This window comes from Parus major, chromosome 2, assembly GCF_001522545.3.
Source record: "Parus major isolate Abel chromosome 2, Parus_major1.1, whole genome shotgun sequence".
NCBI classification, from domain to species: Eukaryota; Metazoa; Chordata; class Aves; order Passeriformes; family Paridae; genus Parus; species Parus major.
In genome coordinates this window covers 49114239-49134296 of record NC_031769.1, presented here as the reverse complement: position 1 = coordinate 49134296, position 20058 = coordinate 49114239, and the positions used below count along the sequence as shown (strand labels likewise).

At 41.8% G+C, this 20058-nt stretch overlaps 1 protein-coding gene across 1 annotated transcript in view; it reads left to right on the top strand.

Moving 5' to 3' along the window:
- The window catches only part of CNTNAP2 (contactin associated protein 2), a 1020050-nt gene extending 1005594 nt beyond the window's left edge, over positions 1–14456 (top strand). Inside the window, exons 23-24 of the mRNA XM_015618213.3 lie at positions 2858–2929; positions 3941–14456. Coding sequence (XP_015473699.1) covers positions 2858–2929; positions 3941–4140 — 272 coding nt within the window. The 3' untranslated portion in view covers positions 4141–14456. The remainder of the gene's footprint in view (positions 1–2857; positions 2930–3940) is intronic.
- The last annotated feature ends 5602 nt before the right edge of the window (positions 14457–20058 follow it).

The following is a 20058-nucleotide window of genomic DNA, read 5'->3' as shown; positions in this document are numbered from 1 at the left end:
TGCAATTCTTAGACTTCTGATATGTAGCTATTTCTGATCTTTTGAGAAGCTACTGAAGAATTTCAAGAGAACTTCCTGTTAAAAAAGGAAACTAATTAGTTGTTTTCTTTGTCCTCTATCCATCTGTAGTAATATATTAGGTAAAATAATTGTATAGATTCTTTTGCAGCAAAATATATTCTATAACCCCACATTTGGCTGAGATTTTAGGTACAATTTTTCAGTCAAAACCCCCCATAATGCACAGGTAGGTCACTTGGTTACATGAGAATAATAGAGTAGGAATTCATGAACTATGGCAATAATATCTGTTAATATTTGTTTGCTGCAAGTGCTCCAAACAAAAGATTCATGAAGTCTAAGCTCCTTTTTTTTTCCCTTTGGCACTCCTGGTTCTCCAGCAGCTGCAGCAGGGCACAATTTAGCTAATCTGATGGTGAGCTCTTAGAGTGTCCCCTGCTCCCAGGCACATGTTCCCATTTTCTTTTTGTCAGAGGTGAGAGTCTCAGTGAATCACACGTGCTTGTTGACCAGATGGACTGCTCCTCCTGAGTGTGTAAGATGAGTGGGTGCAATGGAGAACAGCTGTGTGTGGAGGCATTGGGTCCAGTCCTAGCAGCAGCTCTCAGACAAGATCAAGGATGGAGCTCCACATCATGCAACATGTTCTTCCTTATCCTGACATGGGTTTCAGTTCCTGTTGAAATCATAGGCTGTGATCTTCCATCTGCCAGGAATCCCTTGTAGCATAGCCAGTGTGATGTGGGAGCTCAGGAGGGATGATGCTGCCATGAACAGCAGCTTTCATCTTTCTTCACACTTCATTGGTGCCATTGTCCTTGAAATGACCTTTTAAAAGAAGATAAAATATAATCTTCAACTGTAAAGGAAGGAGGAGCTGTGACCAGTGTAGATTTTCAGATTTCTTGTGTGAGGACACAGGAGACCAGCTCTCAACCAAGTGGTGAGTGATAGGACTTGTTAACTGTCTGTGGTGCTGCTCGGATGACAAGGGGACTCCTTTTGGGTTAGAATGGCAGAGAGGAACTCCTTGTGGTTTATCAAACTGGTATTTCCCCTTAGTATTGTTTGGCTTTAGGATTTTCCTTGAGGTGCAGGAAAGGCAGGTTTAAAAGTAGGATTTCCCACTGCCAGCCTTTAGCACTTTTTTACCCTTTTAGCACTGCAAGGGTATGTTTATGGATCCTGTGCCAAAATGTCTTCATTAATGGTCCTGCAGAGTTCTTTGGAGCAAAATCCACTGATAGAGAACCAGGTATTTATTTCTCTTCTACGATTTATAGCTTGATTCATTTCAGAGGGGTGCATAAGAAGGTTTTCAGAAGCCAGACCACCAACAAATGTCACAGGCACAAGTGCTGCTGGCAAAAACTGCTGGACAGGGCCCCTCTGCTGAGCTCTGAGAAGGGCCCTCGTGTTTGTCCCCCAGGGGGCCAGCCAAAAACTAACTGCTGAACACACAGCTGGTTTGACTCTCTCCCAGAGTAGGCACACAGAGGGCTACTCTAGCCCCAAACCTCTTTTCAGGCCATGTGGCAAGCTGAAACCATTCATTCTTTTGTGCAGCTGCTTTACAATACAAAAAGAACATTATTGTGGATTTTAGTCCATGATAACAGAAAAGCAGCTGAATTCCCTCAGCCAGTTTTTGGTAAACTGAATGCGTTGCTGCTCTGTAAAGGCAACTGACTATTTTTGTACAGTATCACCTAATCCATCAAGCAAGGAAAATACAGCTGGCTTTTAAATGCCGCCCTAAGAAGCAGTTCATATCCTTGATTATTTTAACTTTCTCCAGTTAACACACTTTTAACAACATTTTCTCTGTTTCAAAATCGATGTCTTAGTCCAGTGGCAAAGAAGGAAATTATTGCAACCACTCAGCCAGCTCCCTAGGCGTGCTTAGTCATTGCAGTGTCTAGTTGCTATGTCTGACTATAAAGAAAATGCTGATAAGTTTAATTGATGAGAGTGCCTTTGAAAAGCCTCTGTGATATTTTTGGGAGGTTAAAACCATTTGGGCTACCATCCAAATTAATCCAGTTTCATCCAATTCTGCTGCACAGAGTTTCTCCTTTTCAGATTACTGGCATATGAATGCTGGCACATCTGCCTGTATTTCCTTTCCTTACCTGTGTGCTGGAGGCTGTCCTCATTCACAGCCTCCCACGCCTGCTGTGCCTCAGCTCCTCCAGCTCACAGTCTTGCTTCTCAGCTCCACAGCAGCTCCAGCAGTGGCTCAGCTGACATGCTGGGCTTTCTCCCAGGGCAGCAGAAGTGCTGGCAAGTGCTCTGTGGGGTAGCTGCTCTGTGGCTCTGACCAACAGAAGCTGCAGCTCCACTCTTACCTTGGAATGTGCAGCAGCAAAAGGGACTCAAGTTTTACTTTGAAGGAGCTTGAATTTGTACCTAGTGGTGGTCACAAAATCCTGCAAGTTTCTGAAGACTTTAATAGGTAGCAGTGACAAAGGCAAAAATCTCTGTAAAAGTATGATCACATGCTTTTAAAAGAGAGGGGTTTGTTTAGTTTTGTGCTATTTTACCACTTAAAACTTACTGACTTTATGTTAGTAAAGGACAAAATGTCCTTCTGTGCCAATAGCAATGCTTACTGAGGGTGTCTCCTTTATTTTAATTTTATTTTTGTTACAAGGAGAAAGGAGTTGTGAGGGATTAGATAATATTAGCAGATCTTTTTGGTTTTATTCATCTATAGGTAAATATCTAGTGATCACAGTTTTCTTTAAGTTGTATCTGAAGATGTTGGATGTATTTCTGAACTTTTACAGAAGTTTCACTGCTATTACAACATGAATCTTTCATTCTCTGTTTACAGCAAGTGCTGATTTTCCATACAATGGTCAAGCTATAGGAGATGGAGTTAACAGAAACTCAGCTATTATTGGAGGTAAGAAAACTGTCTACTTTTCCAAGATACATTGCAGTATATATCTCTGATGGCTGAATTGCAGTTGTTAACAAGGGTATATATTTGCATATCTAGGCCTAGGTTTGTTGCTTTAGTTTTGATTTGTGTAATTTTTCCTTTCTAATTTATGTTCCTGTTATTTCTTATAACTTTTTCTTATACTTTGAAACTTCACGATACCGGAAGGGTAGCATTACATTCCTCAGAAAAATTCAGGCCACACCTGAACAGCCTCAGTTCACCTGCCCAATGCATCAGTTAACATGAAGTGGCATAACATATGATGGCTGATTACAAGATTTTTCTTGACCTGAAAATTCTATAACCTTTTCATCCTGGAAGATTCCTTTGCCTGTAGAGAAGGGCCCAAACAGTTACAATGCTGTTTTATCACATAGCTACCTATGCCTAAGATTACATTCATGAGGCTTCTCTGTAACAGGGTTGAACCCAAAATAGACCTTTGCAGGAAGAGCAATTAAGGCTAGAACTGATGATAAGACAAGAACATCTGCAATTATGTGGAGCCAGTGCTTAGTGGGAGGTGTGAGCCAACAGTGAGCCAAGCTAATTTTCAAGGACATGTAGAGGAGCTCTGATAGGTCTTTACAGCTGTTGACTAGGAAATGAACACCAGAGATTCCACCTTCAAAGAGCTGCCCACACACCACCAATACACCCTCCTGTTCTGGGAGTGCTCAGCACCCTCTGGCTCATGGTCAGCAAAGCTTAGGTCTGTAGGTAGGTGTTAATGTTGAAGTTTTTACCTACGGGATGAGAGTCACCAGCAGACTTCATGGAGCTGCATTTTGTATATAGTGTATTAGATATTAGTATATAGATATTAGAGCAGTAGAAACCGAGCAACTGTAGTGATGCCCACCTGCCTGAGTAGCTTCAAGTCAGCTCAGGAGTTTTGGGAAATTTTCTTCATGTTAATGTCTGCAGCTGGTCTCACCAGGGGCATCTTTTCTTTCCTCCTGTGTGCAGGTGTCATCGCAGTGGTGATCTTCACCATCCTCTGCACCTTGGTGTTCCTGATCCGCTACATGTTCCGCCACAAGGGAACCTACCACACCAACGAGGCCAAAGGGGCAGAGTCAGCCGAGAGCGCCGACGCCGCCATCATGAACAATGACCCCAACTTCACGGAGACCATAGACGAGAGCAAGAAGGAATGGCTTATCTAAGCCCACGGGGATGGGGCCTGGGGTGGGATATCAGCTGGGCCAGGGTGGGACTGGGTTGACTCTTGCAGTGGAGAGAGAACACTCTGTGTCGGACACTTGAGCACACATAGGATAAAAAGATCAGCACAACTGGAGGAGCAAGTGACAGGAAAATACCACTGAGACTGGAGAAAAAAAAAATAATATCTCAAGCATTTAAGAAAAAATACTTTTTAATATTTATTTACAGCAAATTGCCCCTTCTGTATCCCAGTGACTACAACAAAGAGCAGTTTTGCAGCTTCAGCATTGGTTACGATTTTCAGTAATACCTGTCTATTTCTGTGTGTGTTTAAAGATGTTCTGGATACCTGTGACAAGAAACAGGGCTGGTTTTTTATATTTTTAAAAGCTGTTCAAAATATGGGTGGTTTTGTCCTGAGAGCAAGTGGCAGCCCTTTCTGCCCAGCGTTGTGTTCCTTCCTGGCTGGCCACTTCCCCACAGGCTGCCCTCAGCCCCACACCTTGACCACAGCACCGTTTATTTTGGTGACATTGATCCAGGCTGGGGGTGGGATAGGGGGCGAGGACTAATGCAAATCTTACTCACCAGTTTCTCAACATCTCATCAGCCCATGTCAACCCTGGCAGGACCCATCTTCTTGACCCAGGCACTTGACAGATTATGTGCAATTCTCATCAACAATGTAAAAATACTGTTATTATGACTACTACTACTCTTACTAAAAAGGATTATCATAAAGCACAGGAGGCTTTAAAGGTTTTGTATTATTTTGTTGGTCTCTGAGGCAGGATGATGCTGTGTGAGTCTGTAGACCTAGTCTGTTCCTGTGTCTTTGTCTATGGCACCAGGTCACCACCTGAGGCACATGCCAGGTTGAATTGTGGCATATTGGCATATACTGTAACATTGTAGTAGGCAATTAGAGCCAGACTTTGTTTGCTTCTGTTTCTTCTTGTCATAGAAATATTAGTACAGCTCTAGTCAATGCATTTGAACCCATGGACTTCACATCCTTTTGTTTTTTCAACTTGAGAGTAGCAATTTATTCCTTAAATCCCTTGTTTCAGTCCCTTTGCAAGGAAAGCCTCCACTGGCAGTGTTTGCACAGTCAGGAAGGTGAGACAAGAGCACGTGAGGAGCACACAGCACACAGGGGAGAGTTCCTTTTCAACACAGAGATTTACCCAAACTATTTTACTGTCTTAGTAAGGCGTTTTTAAGAATAGCAAGGCCAGTGCCAAGTACAGCATTGCATCCCATTTTTCCTCTCAAACCAGGAGTGTCGTAGGTGTCACCTGAACAGCAGGCAGGCAGCCAGAAGGAAAGACAAAAGGGCAGCCTGAAGACTTAATATCCTTCACTGGCAATAACAAAGCTTTAGCTTGCCCTCTGTAGAGAAGCATGGTCTGACTTGATAGGAATTTAAGGCCTTAATGGATAGGTTTTGCAGTGGAACAGAATGAAGGAATGAATGTATCACAGAGCTTTGCCATGTGCTAAAAGAACAGAAACAATACTAGGAATTTCCCTTTAAAAGTATTTATTCTTGCGACAATCCTAGATTTCTTTGTTTTTAATATTCCTGGGTTTAGTATGCACAGATTTAATTCATTTTTCTGCACAAGAAAGATTTATTTTTCACCCAAACATGCAATCTGTTACACTGAGTAGTGCTGGCATTTTTGATTTCCTTATTTCTTTGGTTGCAACTTTCATTATTCTAATTGACACTTTAAAAATTTAAAAAAAAAAAAAAAAAAGTTATGTAGGGGAAATAAAATATTGGAGTCTTAGCAGACAAGACATTGATAAGCACAATTTGTCAGAAAGGCAAGACAGATAGTTTGGGTTTTAAAGATGGTAGCCTAAAGTCCTGTTCTGGAGGAACATTATCAATGAACACAGATATCAGAGCAAATAAAGCACATTAATTTCTTCTATTTATGGATTTGGAATTAGCATACAAAAAAGTTGCCAGTTTCAAAAACAATTACTGTTTTTCAGGTAATATACATGGAAGAGAGGTTCAAGTAGGCATAAAAATTACCTCTTTCACTCTTATGCTCTGCAGTCTTTTGCCTTGCCTCTAGTATTAACCTCTCTTTCTCTTGCCTGTAATCAAGCTGATGAGACCTGAGTTTAATCATGGGTGTAAAATAAGTCTTCTCTCCTTGGGGAGTATCAGCAGGGGATGGATCTACCCTGCAACCACCACTCAGCAAACTACATAGCAATCACAGATATCTGTAGGATTGAAAAGGCATTCTATTTTCTCTGTGATTTTAGGTTTCATTTTATTTTAGTGGTATTTTAGTCCACTCTGAAAAACATCCTTGCCTGTAACTTGAAATTACCAAGAGAAGTGAATAGAGCATCGTTTGCATAGACTGGCATTTGATTTGCAGGAAAAAAAGCTACTAATCTGAATTTAATGTCTGTGAGGAAGATCAAACTTATGTATCCTGAGAGACTAGAGTCCTCTGCTACTTTATGTGGGAGAGACAGATTGAACAGCCATAGTGCAAATTGCCAAATGCCTCAGCATGGCATTAGAAGGGAAAGATGGCTTGGTCTCCATGTCTAAGCAAGTTCTTGGCAAAGCAAGAGACAGTTGTCTCTGGTTATGGTACTGAGGCTTGTGATATCTATTCACTGATTTTCTAAAATTTACCAGCTAATCTCCCACAACCCTGGGAGATTAAATGAGAACTTCTGAAAAATAACCTTTGACCATTGCATAAGCAATAGTTATAAATTACTGTCTTAAGTCTGAAAAACAGTTTAAATTTCTGAAATCAAGTCAAGAGCATCTGCACCTCTCCACTGACTGGACACCATGGACCTTCTTCTGTTAAATACATTAGTGCTTTGTTAAAATACAGTCACTTTCATAACCCTAGAAACCTTTAAATATTAGAATTCTTGTTTCTCCTTAAACTGGACCTTAGACACGCAGCTGTCTTTGTATAGAGATTTGGTGACTTTGGGTGAATTCCTGCCTGTCTTCTTTGTATTTCATTTCTGAGAATGGTGTATGTTTAATTATAGGCACTGGTCATTCAGCATCCTGGCAGTGAAGCAGGAGCAGACTCAGAGATGTAGCCTGTGTATTATGCTAGCACTGTATCTATTCTGATAATTTCTTCTGCTTCAAGCCTATCACTGAAGGCTGACACAGTTTATTTCCCCCACTCCTACTAGTGCCAAAAATCCATGTTGCTTGACAGGTATGTGGGAAAATCTGTTTGAGGGAAGAGTGGATCCTGCTTTTGTAAAACTCTGTACTTTCCCCAGAGAATATTAAAATAATCAGTCTTTTATCACCTGTTTTTTTAGCTGTCTCACCTGTTTGAACTGTGCAGAAAAATGTAGCTCCTTGTACTGGTTGGGGAACCAGAGTGTCCCAGTTGTGTTTCTAAAGGATCATTCCTGACACCACGGGAAACGATGGCAGAGAGCAAGACTGGGCTGGAGATCAGGGCTCTCAGCATTAGTGAAATAATGTAAGCAATATTTTGGATTCTCATTGACAAGATTTGCTGACCACCAGGTAATGGGATGTGGAGATCCAAAGAGCCAAAACAATGGAGAATTTATTTTGATGTCAGCCCAGCCTCAAGGAAAATCTGCAATCCAGTCTGGTGGTTTTGAATCAGGTCTTTCACACACTGCTTATTCCGTATTTACTGATAGAAAATTCAGATGTATGAAAGAGGAATATTTATCTTTAACTTGTACTGAAGCATTTCTGCTTTGTATTTTTTGTGTCTTAAAATTTACCTGTACCTTTTATATCTCTTCTAGCAGTTACCACTTCAAAAATACGTCAGCATTTTAGGGTCATGCTCTAGGCAGCATGATATACATGAGAGGATGGTCATCACAAATATTTTAGTAAGACTGCCAAAGCAGTGGTGTATATGTACAAGTTTATTGTACTGATAAGAATTCATTTTAATTAAAACAATGTCCTTTAATTGACAGATGCATCTGATTTCCAGGGTATCTGTTGAAATGTGAAGCTAAGTTTGACAAGCAATAGCTTTCAATATGGTTTCTCCCATAAATGATTTTGCATTCCATTAAGCATGGTAATCCTGAAAGGGTGTCATTCTTGAAGAGCGGAACCTAAATTCTAGTAATCAGATGTCATAATCCATCCTAGAGAAATTAAACAGAAATCTTGCCTTCTAACAGCAACAGCATGCAAATTAGAATGAATGAAGAGCAGTGTGTTTGTATGCATAAATATCTTCTGTGAATGTCTATCTTTTTAATTAAAGTTCTATTAGAAACCAGATTGGTAAATAAAGAGGAGGAAAAAAAAAAAAGAAAAAGAAAAAGAAAAAAGACATTTGAAATAGTTTTAATCACCGTAACAGCTGTTTCTTCATGCTTTGTATATTCTTATCATTGCCTGTATTTTTAACATTTCTAATGCCAGGAAATCAATTTGGAAAGGACAGAAGTTGGAAAGGCCTCTTAAGAAAAGACCCCCTGTACATGAAAAAAAGGTACTTCAGAATAAGAGGAGAGGGTGCTAAAAGCAGGGAAGATTTGTTGAAGTGCAAGTATATTCCTCCTGCATCAGTGTTACCTTTTATGTACATCTGTGCTTGTTGAGGTGGGAAGAGGGTCTGAGAGAAGGGTTTGGATAGAAATTTAATGACTGTCTTTCTGCTTTTTTCCTTTCTGATCACTTTGCAGATAGCAGCATGCAGTCTGCTTTCACTTCTGCTCACATTTGTTACTGCAGATTCTGAGGCATTGTCAGTCCCACAAGGGTTATATACTACAAATGACTGAGCGTGGGTTGTCTGCCTTCTTTTCCTGTCATAACTCTGTCCTTCTTTTCATGAATGAGAGCCTTTTATTGAAACCATCAAGAAAAATGTATGCCCAGCTCAACAGACTTGTGTCTGTTCCTTTTAATAAACTACTTTATCAGGCTTTAAAACATTTTTATGAAGCATTTTATAAAAGAACTGTGTTAAATGCACTTGAATGTGAGTGTGAAACCTAGGCAAAGAAGCATCAGTGCAACAACCACCTGAGTCAGAGGCATTGCCTTAACCACCCACCAAATCCCTGGATCTGTCCAAGACCTTAACTTCTTTTGTGGAATATTACAGTGGCAAAGTCCTGGTGGGATACTGTCTTCAGACCACATCCTGATCATTGTTTTGTGCTGACTGTTGCAACCCCTAGAGGGAGAGCCACGCTTTATGCAGGAATATTTCTCATTTTGGTAGAAAAGCTCTAGGACAAAGAGACAGGACTGAAGGTTCAAGGGTGAAGCCCAAATGATACTTGAACACTGTGACACGAGGAGTCTTTGCTCCCTTCTGCTGCCACATGTGTCTCTCTGCAGCCGTGTGGGGTGCACACATCCACCTCCAAAACCTAAGGCTATTTGGGATTTGATGTCTGCACCACTAGGGCAACTGCTAAGATACCAAACTTGCTCCAAATCCATGAGTCTGCAGTGCTAGCAAAATCACTCGCTCTTGAAATTAAGTGCAATTTTGAAGACAAACTCAGGCTGTGCCCTACAGTAGCAGGCACATATGGTGCCTCAAATGAGACAAGACTTGGACCTGGTAACGGAAAAGCATTTATTTAACAATCTGTAACACAGTTCTTCTAACTCTGACTTTCACATATAAGCAGATTTTTCTTGAGGCACTATGCTCAAAACCATAATTATGCCAACAGCTTAAGAATCAGGAAGAAAAGGGGCCAATTCGTGGCTTTTTTACACAATAAGTATTTTTTAAGAAGTCACTTACTGTAACAAAAACCAAACCTTTGGTATCAACAGGTCCTTTCACAGAGAAGTATTTCTTTTCACTAGTCTTCTATTTTCAAAATATCATGTGAGAAAAAATGGGCAATTATTTAAACACAACCAGAACCACTTCAGTGAAAAGGGGGTAAGATATAATCTGGAAATATACCTATAAGCAAATAACAAATTTAGTGCATCCTGCTGCTTCTGTGATTCAGCAGCTTCCAATAATGTCTATTTGTTCTCCCACTGCTTTCCTTTATTCTCCACTGCTTTTTCCTTTTTTTCCTTAAGGAAAAGCATCTGGATTAAACAACAAACATAAAAGTGTGTACCTTTAGTTTTACCATAGATTAGTGTTCTCTCTTGATATGTAATAGCATATTAAGGAACAGCAAATCGTTACTTCCTCAGATTCCGTAGTATTAATTCTGCTGTGCTCAAGGGTCAGAGATGTACTATCACCATATTAATTGTTACAACACAGAGGTATTCATACTGATAATATTCAACAACTGGCATTCTGAATTCTAGCACAGAGCTGCCCTAAGAAAATCTAATTTATTGAGGAAAAGGCAGGTAGATGATGTTTTCTGACAGGTGAGAAATGTAAATAACTGGAATGACACTAGAGCAGAAACCATCTGAGGGAATGTTCAGTATGCAGAAAAATAAACTGTACCAGAGTTTCTTGCCTTCCAGTCAGGAGCTTGTGGTAGGTACTGTGCTGTGGCCAGTTATATATTGCCATGTGTTCATTGCTTTTTTGGCCAAAATATTAGAGCTCCTGTCTTTCACTTTGAAATAGGCTGTTGCAAGAGTACAGCTGAAGATGTGAAACTTAAACAAGCTGCTCTAGGCTGCTGGTGAGAGTACAGTCATAAGACCCAAGTTCTTCTGCCTTCTTAGAAGACAACTCTCAGATGTGTTGCTGCCTGTCCCTGTCTTTTGTCACTTTTTCCCCATCTTACTGAACATCACAGGTTGAAAGGAACCACAAAAGACCATCTGCTCCAACATTTTGTGGGAAAAGGAACCTAGATGAGATAATCTAGCGTCCTGTCCTGTCATAATGTTTTTTTCCCCACTGACTCCATTTCCAGGGCGGTAGGCTATCAACAGGCTCTTAGAATCACTGGAGCAAGACAGCAATCTTTTGAATCAGCCAGAAAACAGAAAATTTAGATGACTCATGTCAGGTGGAAGCAGGCTTCATCTAGAGCATTCCCAGCCTAACAGCTCTTCTTCATTTCATCATGGCTTTGGTTAGCAGTGGAGCAGCTAGCCAAGTCAGTGTATTATTTTTCTAAACCCTTGTGGAAGTATGGAAGATAAACTTGGCTGAATAAAGACAAAGTAACCATCCCCTGTATGCTAATATTTGTTCTCTAAAGTGCACATTCTTGTGCTTACAGTGCATGTGTCACTGAAGGAGTCTGACCTTGTGACAGTAAATAAATCATTCACAAGCTGAACAAATAGCCCTGCACTGCTTTGTCATGAAAAACTCCTTTGGGTCAATGTTTAAAAGTAGTTTGCCATCATAAAATACTGGACACAGTATCAGCAGCTAGTTGTAAGTTATTTCTGTTGTAAAATCGAGGTCTGTCTGCAGTTTTCTTGTGTGTCTTGCACTAATGAAACCTTTATCCCTGAAGTATAAGCTGCTACGACAGGGCAAGGTAACAAAGAGAAATTGCCTTTGCTGCACACTCTGAAACGCAGCGTAATGTCCCTTTCATTACACAGTTCCTGGTAAGAGTAAGGAGTAAGATCTCTGTAGACATCTAATGTTTCCTTTTTTCCAAACCCCTCTACCCATTACTCCAAGGAAAGAAAATTGCTGACACTTCTGGGTTTTTTGACATCTCTTTACTTTAGAAGTGCTCCCTCTCACTGAGAAATTTAATACCTTTCACTGTCACCTTTAAACTCCTTCCCAGAAGTGCTTACTACTTTGACCAAGGTGAAACCTTTCACCTTCCTAAAATGTAACCATTGTAGTGGAAGTGTTATGTGCCACTCCATTCCTGTCATCTTTTATATTTGCGGTAGGTTTTTATCTGTTTATAGTACTCAGTGACTGAAAATGCAAGTTTGGTTTCTGCAATTGGCAGCATTATTTTTTAACTTGTTATAACTCCAAAATCACAGCATTGCCTGGCAAGGAAAGTCTGAAAATTAAGCAGCTGCATTTCTTTCCATTCAGCATCGTTACTTTCTATTGCTTGGTTCAAATGTTCCCAAAAACATAAATAGTAAAATTAATGCCTAGCAAAAGCCAGCATCTATTTTTCTTAGGGCCACAAGATGTCAGGTTGAGCTCTCAGCCATCCCATTCCCTTGTGCTTTTGTAGCAGCTATATGAGGCTGCTGGTAATCTCCATAGTAGGACACCAAAAAATTGTATTATAAAGCCTCTAGTGATTTTAGTCTCTTGGAGTGTTAAAGGTCCAGCTCAACAGGGCCAACAAGTCAACACTCCTACAGGTTTCTGTTATGAACACATCTGAGAAAACTCAACACTGGTTATTAAATAATTTTATTTTCATTGGATCAGCATCTCAGAAGGGAAATAATGCTTCTGTATGTGGAACACCTGAGATATTACACTCGGCTTATTGTAACTCCTGCATTGTATCTGATCTTTTGAAGCTCCAGCTGCTTAAGAGAAGGGATCAGAGCCACTTGAATAAAGAAGGCTGAGGCATCATTTGGTTGCTATTAACTCTGAAGCACAGAGAGGTGGCTTTCCACAGATCTGCTTTGCATGGTCAGTCTCAGTCATACATGAGGAATGGGGAACTTTTCCTTTGCTCTTCCGTGGATCAAGACCCATCAGTGGGCTGGCTGGGCAGGTATTACATAAATTATCTTCAGTCCTAATGAGCTGACTCACATGTTGAGCAGCCTGAGTCCAGGGAGTTCCTCTGACAGAAAAGCATGTTTTGGCACAATATCCCTGAAAGGTTTCAGCTCCCCAACAACTCTGCTACCCGGTTTGACTAGTGCTAATTAAGAGAAGCCTGCTGGAAATGACCTGTACTGACTTAGTCCTACGTGTGGATGCCAATCCTAAGAGTGCTTAATTTCATGGAGATTAAATAGATTTCCCCCCCATCATGGAGTGCTTGGGCTGTGCTCAGTCTGATGCTTCTTACTGACATATATAAATAGAGATATAGAGATAAATAGATATTTTTATGGAGATGTTTTATAAGTGGCCTTTACTTTGTGCATGGTAACTATTGCCAAACTTGTTATTTAGGAGCTACAGAAATGGCTGGTTCTGCAGTTTAGAGAGCAATCAGCTGTCTCTGTTGCAAGGGACACTTGGGGTACGGGCTTGGATTTTGTTTTTTATTATTCAACTATAATTTGCATGGTTTGGATTTGGGTTTTGTCTCAGTGTCAGGTTTTCTTCTTTCCTCACTGGTTCTCTGGCAGGGACATATTGGGCTCAAGCAGGAACTTATTTCTCAGTCTTTGAGAGATGGTTTGAAGCCATCGGTGCCATATAACACTTGAGAAACACCTGCCTTGCACAGCCTGTGATGTTGCTCAGTGTGCAGTCCTCAAAACACAGTTTCTTTAGCTGTCTGTTGGGGGTTTCACAGCACAGTGAGGTGCTCCTATTCTGCTGGCTTTGCTTGACAAGACAGCAAACTAGCAACAGCTGGTTGCTGTTTTATTGGTATAGCCTTGTGAGCAGAAAAAGGGATCAGCAGAGACTAGGACATAAATGATGGTTCAGAATTAGATTCATATACATAACAGTAGCAAAAGATTGTGAAAATTTCTACAGAGGCAGGTCATTTTACTTCCTTTCTTCTTTTATTCCTTTTTCTTTTTTTTTTTCTTTTTTTATTTTTTTTGTAAGTACTGTTTGTATGCCACATCTGAGTAATTCGTCTCTACCAGCCATCCAGCTCTCAACAGCCTGGGCTGTTGGTTAGGGATGGAAATGCAGTAGTCCTTTCTTACTGATTTAGTTCCTGCTGCTGTGGAGCAGTCTGTACCCAGAAAAAGACCAGGGCCATTAGGAAAGTAAAAACAGCCTCTCACCCCTTCAAACCAGGCAGAAAGCCAATCCCAGGGTAGTGTGCCTACAAAGCTGGCCCAATTTCCTGTCAGGTGAACCAAAACCTTCTCTGTTTGCAGTACTCTAGTCCACAGGTTTCTTTCTTGAGCACAATTTTCCCATGGGACGCATAACCAGGAGATGACGGTTACCCTAATTAAACAAAAATGTGTATATTAAAAAACATCCTAATCTGAAAGTATAGTGTATCTGAGATTCCTCTGTTATAGACACTTAGTCTACAAGATTTATGGCTACATTTGCTATGTTATGCTTGAATAAACATATAATTCATTGAAATACACAAGACTGATAAAAGTAATATCTCTTTAAGGAGAATAAACTGTTTGTAAATTTATAAAGAGTATAATCTGTTAGGCCTTATTTGAAGTATGTACTGTGGTTTGGTAAAAGTACAACATTAAAAGAGCCTTGCCAGATGAGGACTGGTTTTTTGGTGTGTGTGTGTGTGCATGTGTGGTTCCTTTGGAATATCTGACATCTTCATTTAACAGGAAAAAAAAAAAACAAAAACAAAAACAAAAAAAAAAAACCCAAGAAAACCAAACCAAGCCTTTACAGACTGTGTACAAGGGCCTGAGATAAAGTGCAGAGGGCTCTTCAGATTTCTGTGTACAGTGACTCCATGGAGGGAACAGGTGAATATTTTCTTCTGAATAATTTGGACCCAGTTTCTTTTGGAAACAAAAGTGTTCGGTAGCACTACTGACTGGCAGGAGATTTTTTAAAGAAGGTTTCATAACATCAGTAGAAAGAATTCAGACCAATTCACGTGCAAATATTGTTTATTTAATGGGGAAAAGATCTAAAGGAGCTTTAGGCCCCTTCAGAGCAGGAGCTGGTGTGTCACAAGCTGTGGACATGTGGTCATTGAATAATGACTGGTGCTGCCCATGGAGCTACTCATCAGGGAACAGACATCCCAGAGCCTGTTCTTCCTGCAACCATCCTCCTGCCCTGGCCCCGTGCAAACCCACAATAGCTTTCTGGCACACAGTGGGCTGCTACTCCCACTTCTCCTGCCAGTTCTCCCTCCATGTGCAGCCCAGCTGTGAGTTCTGAAGACATGCCAATGCTTCCCACAAACAGAAAACCACGCTGTTGTACTCATGATGCAGTGGCCCGCTGCCTCTCTGTGCAAGGTTTTGGTTTTCCTCAGCTCGCTCCTAATGGCAGGCAGCCCTTCCTCCCTCAGGCCACTATGTGAGCCCTTCCCTGAAATTCAGCAAGAGAAAGAAGTTCTGCCTGGAGGTTTGAGGGGAGAGGGATTCTCATCTCTGACAACCCTTTGGTTTGCTGGTGGAATCTCAGGAGCTGCCTTCAGCCTTTGAGGGATGCAGCCCAGGGTAGGTCAGATCAAAGGTACGCCTCCAGTCAGGGCCTGGTTTTCTCATGCCCAAAAGCAGATATCTAGGGATAATGATAACAAGGCAAGTCCCTAGTACAGAGTACTTGCTCTTCCCCAGAAGAGCCTCTCAGCTGCCAGCCATAGGCAGCTAAAGGACTTTTGGGGCCAGAGGTGCTTTTATATCTATAGCAATCTCTTTCAAACCTACTTGCCATGTCCTTGTGCTGAACAAGTGAGATCTCACAGCTCTAGTCCTTTCAAAACTGAATTGTTCTGCTATTTAATTTAAAAAACCCACCAGCAACTGAGCAAGAAGGGGAGTTTCTTCTTTATGTCTGCTTGCTAATGAAACAACCTCACCATGACTTAAAGCAGAGATGCAAAAGAAATCTCTCAAATCTAATTTGTGTTCTGCACTGTTCCAATTATATCTCTGCACGTGCCCATAAGGATCACTGCATTTTATAATGCTACACTGAGCACAGACTGCAGAGCCTTGAAACCCAGATAAATCTGCAGCCCTGTGTGATTTGACTTCTGACTGATACTTCCCATCACCACCTAACAAGATTTGTAGCTTGATCCCACGTTGCGCATGCACTGGAGAATTATTTTTTATCTGTGACTTCCTCATCTATCAGTGTTCATGGAGAGTCATGGTGCTTGTTTGAGAGGCAGGCAGACAGAAACTCTGCTTTTTTCCCCTTGTTTAAAGCCAGGCCCCAGCAGCATGGCTGCAGGCTGCCTGACCCTGCCAGCTCCAGCCTGAGCAGCAGCAGCAGCTTTTGGGGCAGAGGGACGGGGGGACCTGTGCAAGGTGACCTATCCAGGGAGTTCAAAGCAGGGAGAGGCAGCACAGATCAGGGCTGGAAGCCTTCCTGGAGGAAGAGTGAGAAAACAGGCTTCAGGGACAGCAGAAAGAAAGACTTTTTCCTAGGGCCCTGAAAGAGGCTTTGTTAATTTTGCTGCAACCCAGGAGGGTGTGGAAAGTAGTTGAACTGAAAGCAAGGATGAAAAAAAGGGGATGGCTTGGGAAGGCAATGCAGACCTGTTCTGTTTCTCCTCTGAATCACCCATCAAAGGTGAGAGGTTGGGGTTTTTTTTGCTTTCCTTTGTTTTCAGAAGTTCCCTTGTGCTAATTTGGTTTTTGATGAAACCTAACTATGTGATGGAAAAGCACCTTTGGTATATTCACAGGGAGAACTGTGGGCACTGCTACCTCTGGGTCCTGGCTTATGGGTCTGATCCCATGTAAACCAAGCCAGAGGCACTTGACCTCTCCAAACCTCTCCATTCCCATGGATTACGTCTGTAATGGTTCATTATGTTTTTCTGCAGCAGTCTCTTCCCAGAGGAAGGGCTTACCTCATCTTGATGACCAGTCTTGTCTGAATCCCTCAAGTATGGCAGTGCATGCCCTGTGAGGGTTTGCGGACTCAAAAGCCCCAGGAGGAGAGCAAAAGATAGCAATTCTGACTCTTCATTTTTCCTACCAGCCTTTGAGCTACTCCCTCACGCCTCTCACAGTGTTTTGTACATCTCCATTCCATTACCCTCAAGCACACAGCAGATTAAACACTGCTTGTCCCCAAACTGTGAACAGTGCACCTCATCTTCTGTCTTTAGAGGACACAGCTAAAAATCCTGAAGATCCTGAAAGAGTTTCAGCTATTCCTCTCTCTTCCAACCAGTGTGAAGTTCATCAGTGCTGAAAATGCATCACTGCAGTGCCTGCTCCTCTAGGGAGGTCAGCTTGGTTTTTATTCTGGGAGTGTTAGGAAGGGAATCTTCACTAGCTGGAAAAAAGGTTTTCCACACCCTCTTATACTGATGGCTTGATCACTAAAATGAGGCAGAGAACTCATGCAGTCAATGCAGGTTTGAACTGCTAAGTATCTTAGCAGGATACAGTGAAGGGAAGCGTAGAACCAAGGGGTTTAGCTCCTTGATTTGATTTATAGCAAAGAAGCATTTTAAATCCTATCAAACATGAAGCCTCAGAAGTCAATGAGACAGGATATCCCTGTGCAGCATTGTGCTGGGTAAGCTTGTTAATCTCCAAATCCTTCACTTGTTTCATGATGGGATGTTGTAGGCAGGTCACCATTACTGGCTTTTCTCCATTTCCAGATGCCGACACATTTAGCTGGATAAGAAGTAAAGTGAAAATGCTACTTTTGTGCATAAGGGATTTGGGGGGAATGCTTTCTACTGTGCTGAAAGAAGGCTTAAAAGAAGGCAGGGTTTCAAGCCACAGAATTTAATTATTTGGATGGGGTTTAGTTTGGTATGGTTTAGAGGGGGGTTTTGCCCCTTTTTTTTTTTTTTTTTTTTTTTTTTTTTTTTTTTTTTTTTTTTTTTTTTTTTTGAAAGAGAGGGAAATGGCAGTCCCTGGGCAAGAATTTCTCAGATTAAGACACACTCCTGGTTTATAGATGATTCTTCTAGTGGTCCATCAGCTGTAAGAAACCTCCTACAGGTGCTCACATTGCCATGGTTGGTCCCCTGCCCTGTTCCAGCCACCAGCCTTCACACCAAGCACAGGGCTGGGTGGAAGCTGTTCTGTCCTCTGCATGCAGGGATGAAAGGTGAACCTGTGTGTCATGACATAGGAACCTGGATGTGGGGAGCAGAGTGCCCTGAGGGTTACCATCAGGCACATCCCCAGTTCCCACCACAGCAGGAGCATCACAGCAACTTAAAATGGGGCTGCCCCTGCAGGTAGACAGCAGAATGGAAGCCAACAGGTCAAAACCTTGCTGACAGTTCCTGCCACCCAGAAGAAGGGTTTGAAGATGGACAGTGATATTGCTGACATGCAAAAACACATTTTTCTTTACTCAATTGACACCAATTCTAACTCAGCCCCAGTCAGGCTGCCAGCCCCCTGGGCTAGGATGACCTTCCCACACAGCAATTATACCTTTGGGAATAGGATGGAGGTTTTGGCTGCTGGCTTCCCATGACTCACTTGGCAGTGAATGAGCTACAGCAGCTGCAAACACACTTCTGTGAGCTGAGGGTGCAATTGCATCTGCTCCGAGAGCAGCCAAGGCCAGGGCTATTTAAAGGATGGTTAACAAGGCACCAGCCCAGGCCATTGAACCATGCAGAAGGGCAGTGGGTTCTTTGAATGGTGTTAGGGCTTTCAGACCAAGCAAGGTGTTTTCACCTTGCTGGTTCTGGTCCAGAACAAACTTCTAGACTGCCCTCCCTCCACCTTCCCAGTCTTCTCTCATTTTTGAAGTCCACATGGACTCTTTCACACTGACAGAAAGAAGAATTACCCTGATGCATTGCAATAAGTTGCAATAAATTGCATTGACTTTTTTTCCCTTTTTTCTCTCCTTCTGCTACTTGTACAATTGATTTTGGGATGAAGCATGTAATCACAACTCACTCACAGTGTCACAGCAGGGACTGAATTTCCTAAGGGAAAAGGGTTGGAGGGTCCTGTGAAGGACCATTATATCTTCCTTCTTTTCTACAGACCTGAACTGCTTTTAGGGCAATTCAGTGCTGGGTACACCAAGGAGACACAGGCAGGAGCTTGAGCTAAAAGAATGGTGAAAAATCTTATTGTGGCCTGCCACAAATGTGATTAATGACATCTGCCAGGCAGAGACAGGGGAAAGAAGGGAAAGCACACAGGATGGAAGAGTAGCACTCATCACAAGCAGTGCAGCCAGCAGATCATGGTCAGAGAGAGACAAGGATGGAAGGTGAGGTGAGCCCAAGTACCACTTACGTTGTGAGCATCATTTCATTTTTAAGGGCATCAAGGATGGAAAAACACAATGGCAACCATTTTCCTGGGTGAAGAGGTCAGTGTGGATGGCAGTTTCAGGAGGAGCACTCAGCGTGATGCAACAAAAAATAAGAAAGGTTGGATAAAGGGCAGGGAAGAGAAAACAGAAATGCCAAAATATCTGGAGTCACTTTAGGAGGCTTTGGGTGCCACTGGACACCTCATGTGCTCCAAATGGTATGATTTCTAGTGCTAATGATTGATATTGTCACTAGGGACTCAGTAAACATGACCAGTTTGTTCCCCACATCACACTTCTTCCATTAACACTTCCATTTGCTGCAGAGGATGCCCTTGAGATTTACAGTGGAACAGGAACGGCATTTTGGACTTCTGTCAGGAATTTAATTTTATTACTGGAAGCTGAAGGATTAGGGAATAAAAATAATTAAAGCTGTTTTTAAAAACTAGTCTAAACAAAGTATTTTAAAAGCTTCCAGTAACAAAATAACCATCAGAAGTTAATATGCTAACAGTATCTGAGTATTATCTTTTATGCACTGAATGACTGGCTATGATCCAGGACAAAGTCCTCTCTCTTCCCATCTCCTACAAGAGCTGGGAAGGAGAAAAGAGGTAAAACCTGGTGTATGGAACATATTGGGCAGCTTCTCTTTTCAGTGGTTTTACCTCTCCATAAATCCACGTCACAGAATCAAAACCTGTGGATGCAAACTGCCCGTAGAGCCTCAAAGCAGAATCTGCTTCTACAGAAGCACCATGAATCGTTCCCTTCTAAAATATTTCCTGCTGTACAACAGAGCACCTGAACCAGAGCGTTTGTGACCTGGTGTAGGTGTGAGTGAAACAAGGTGCCAAGTCAGCTATTCTATGGACTGTCATGACAATCCTTGCCTCCCCAGTGCAG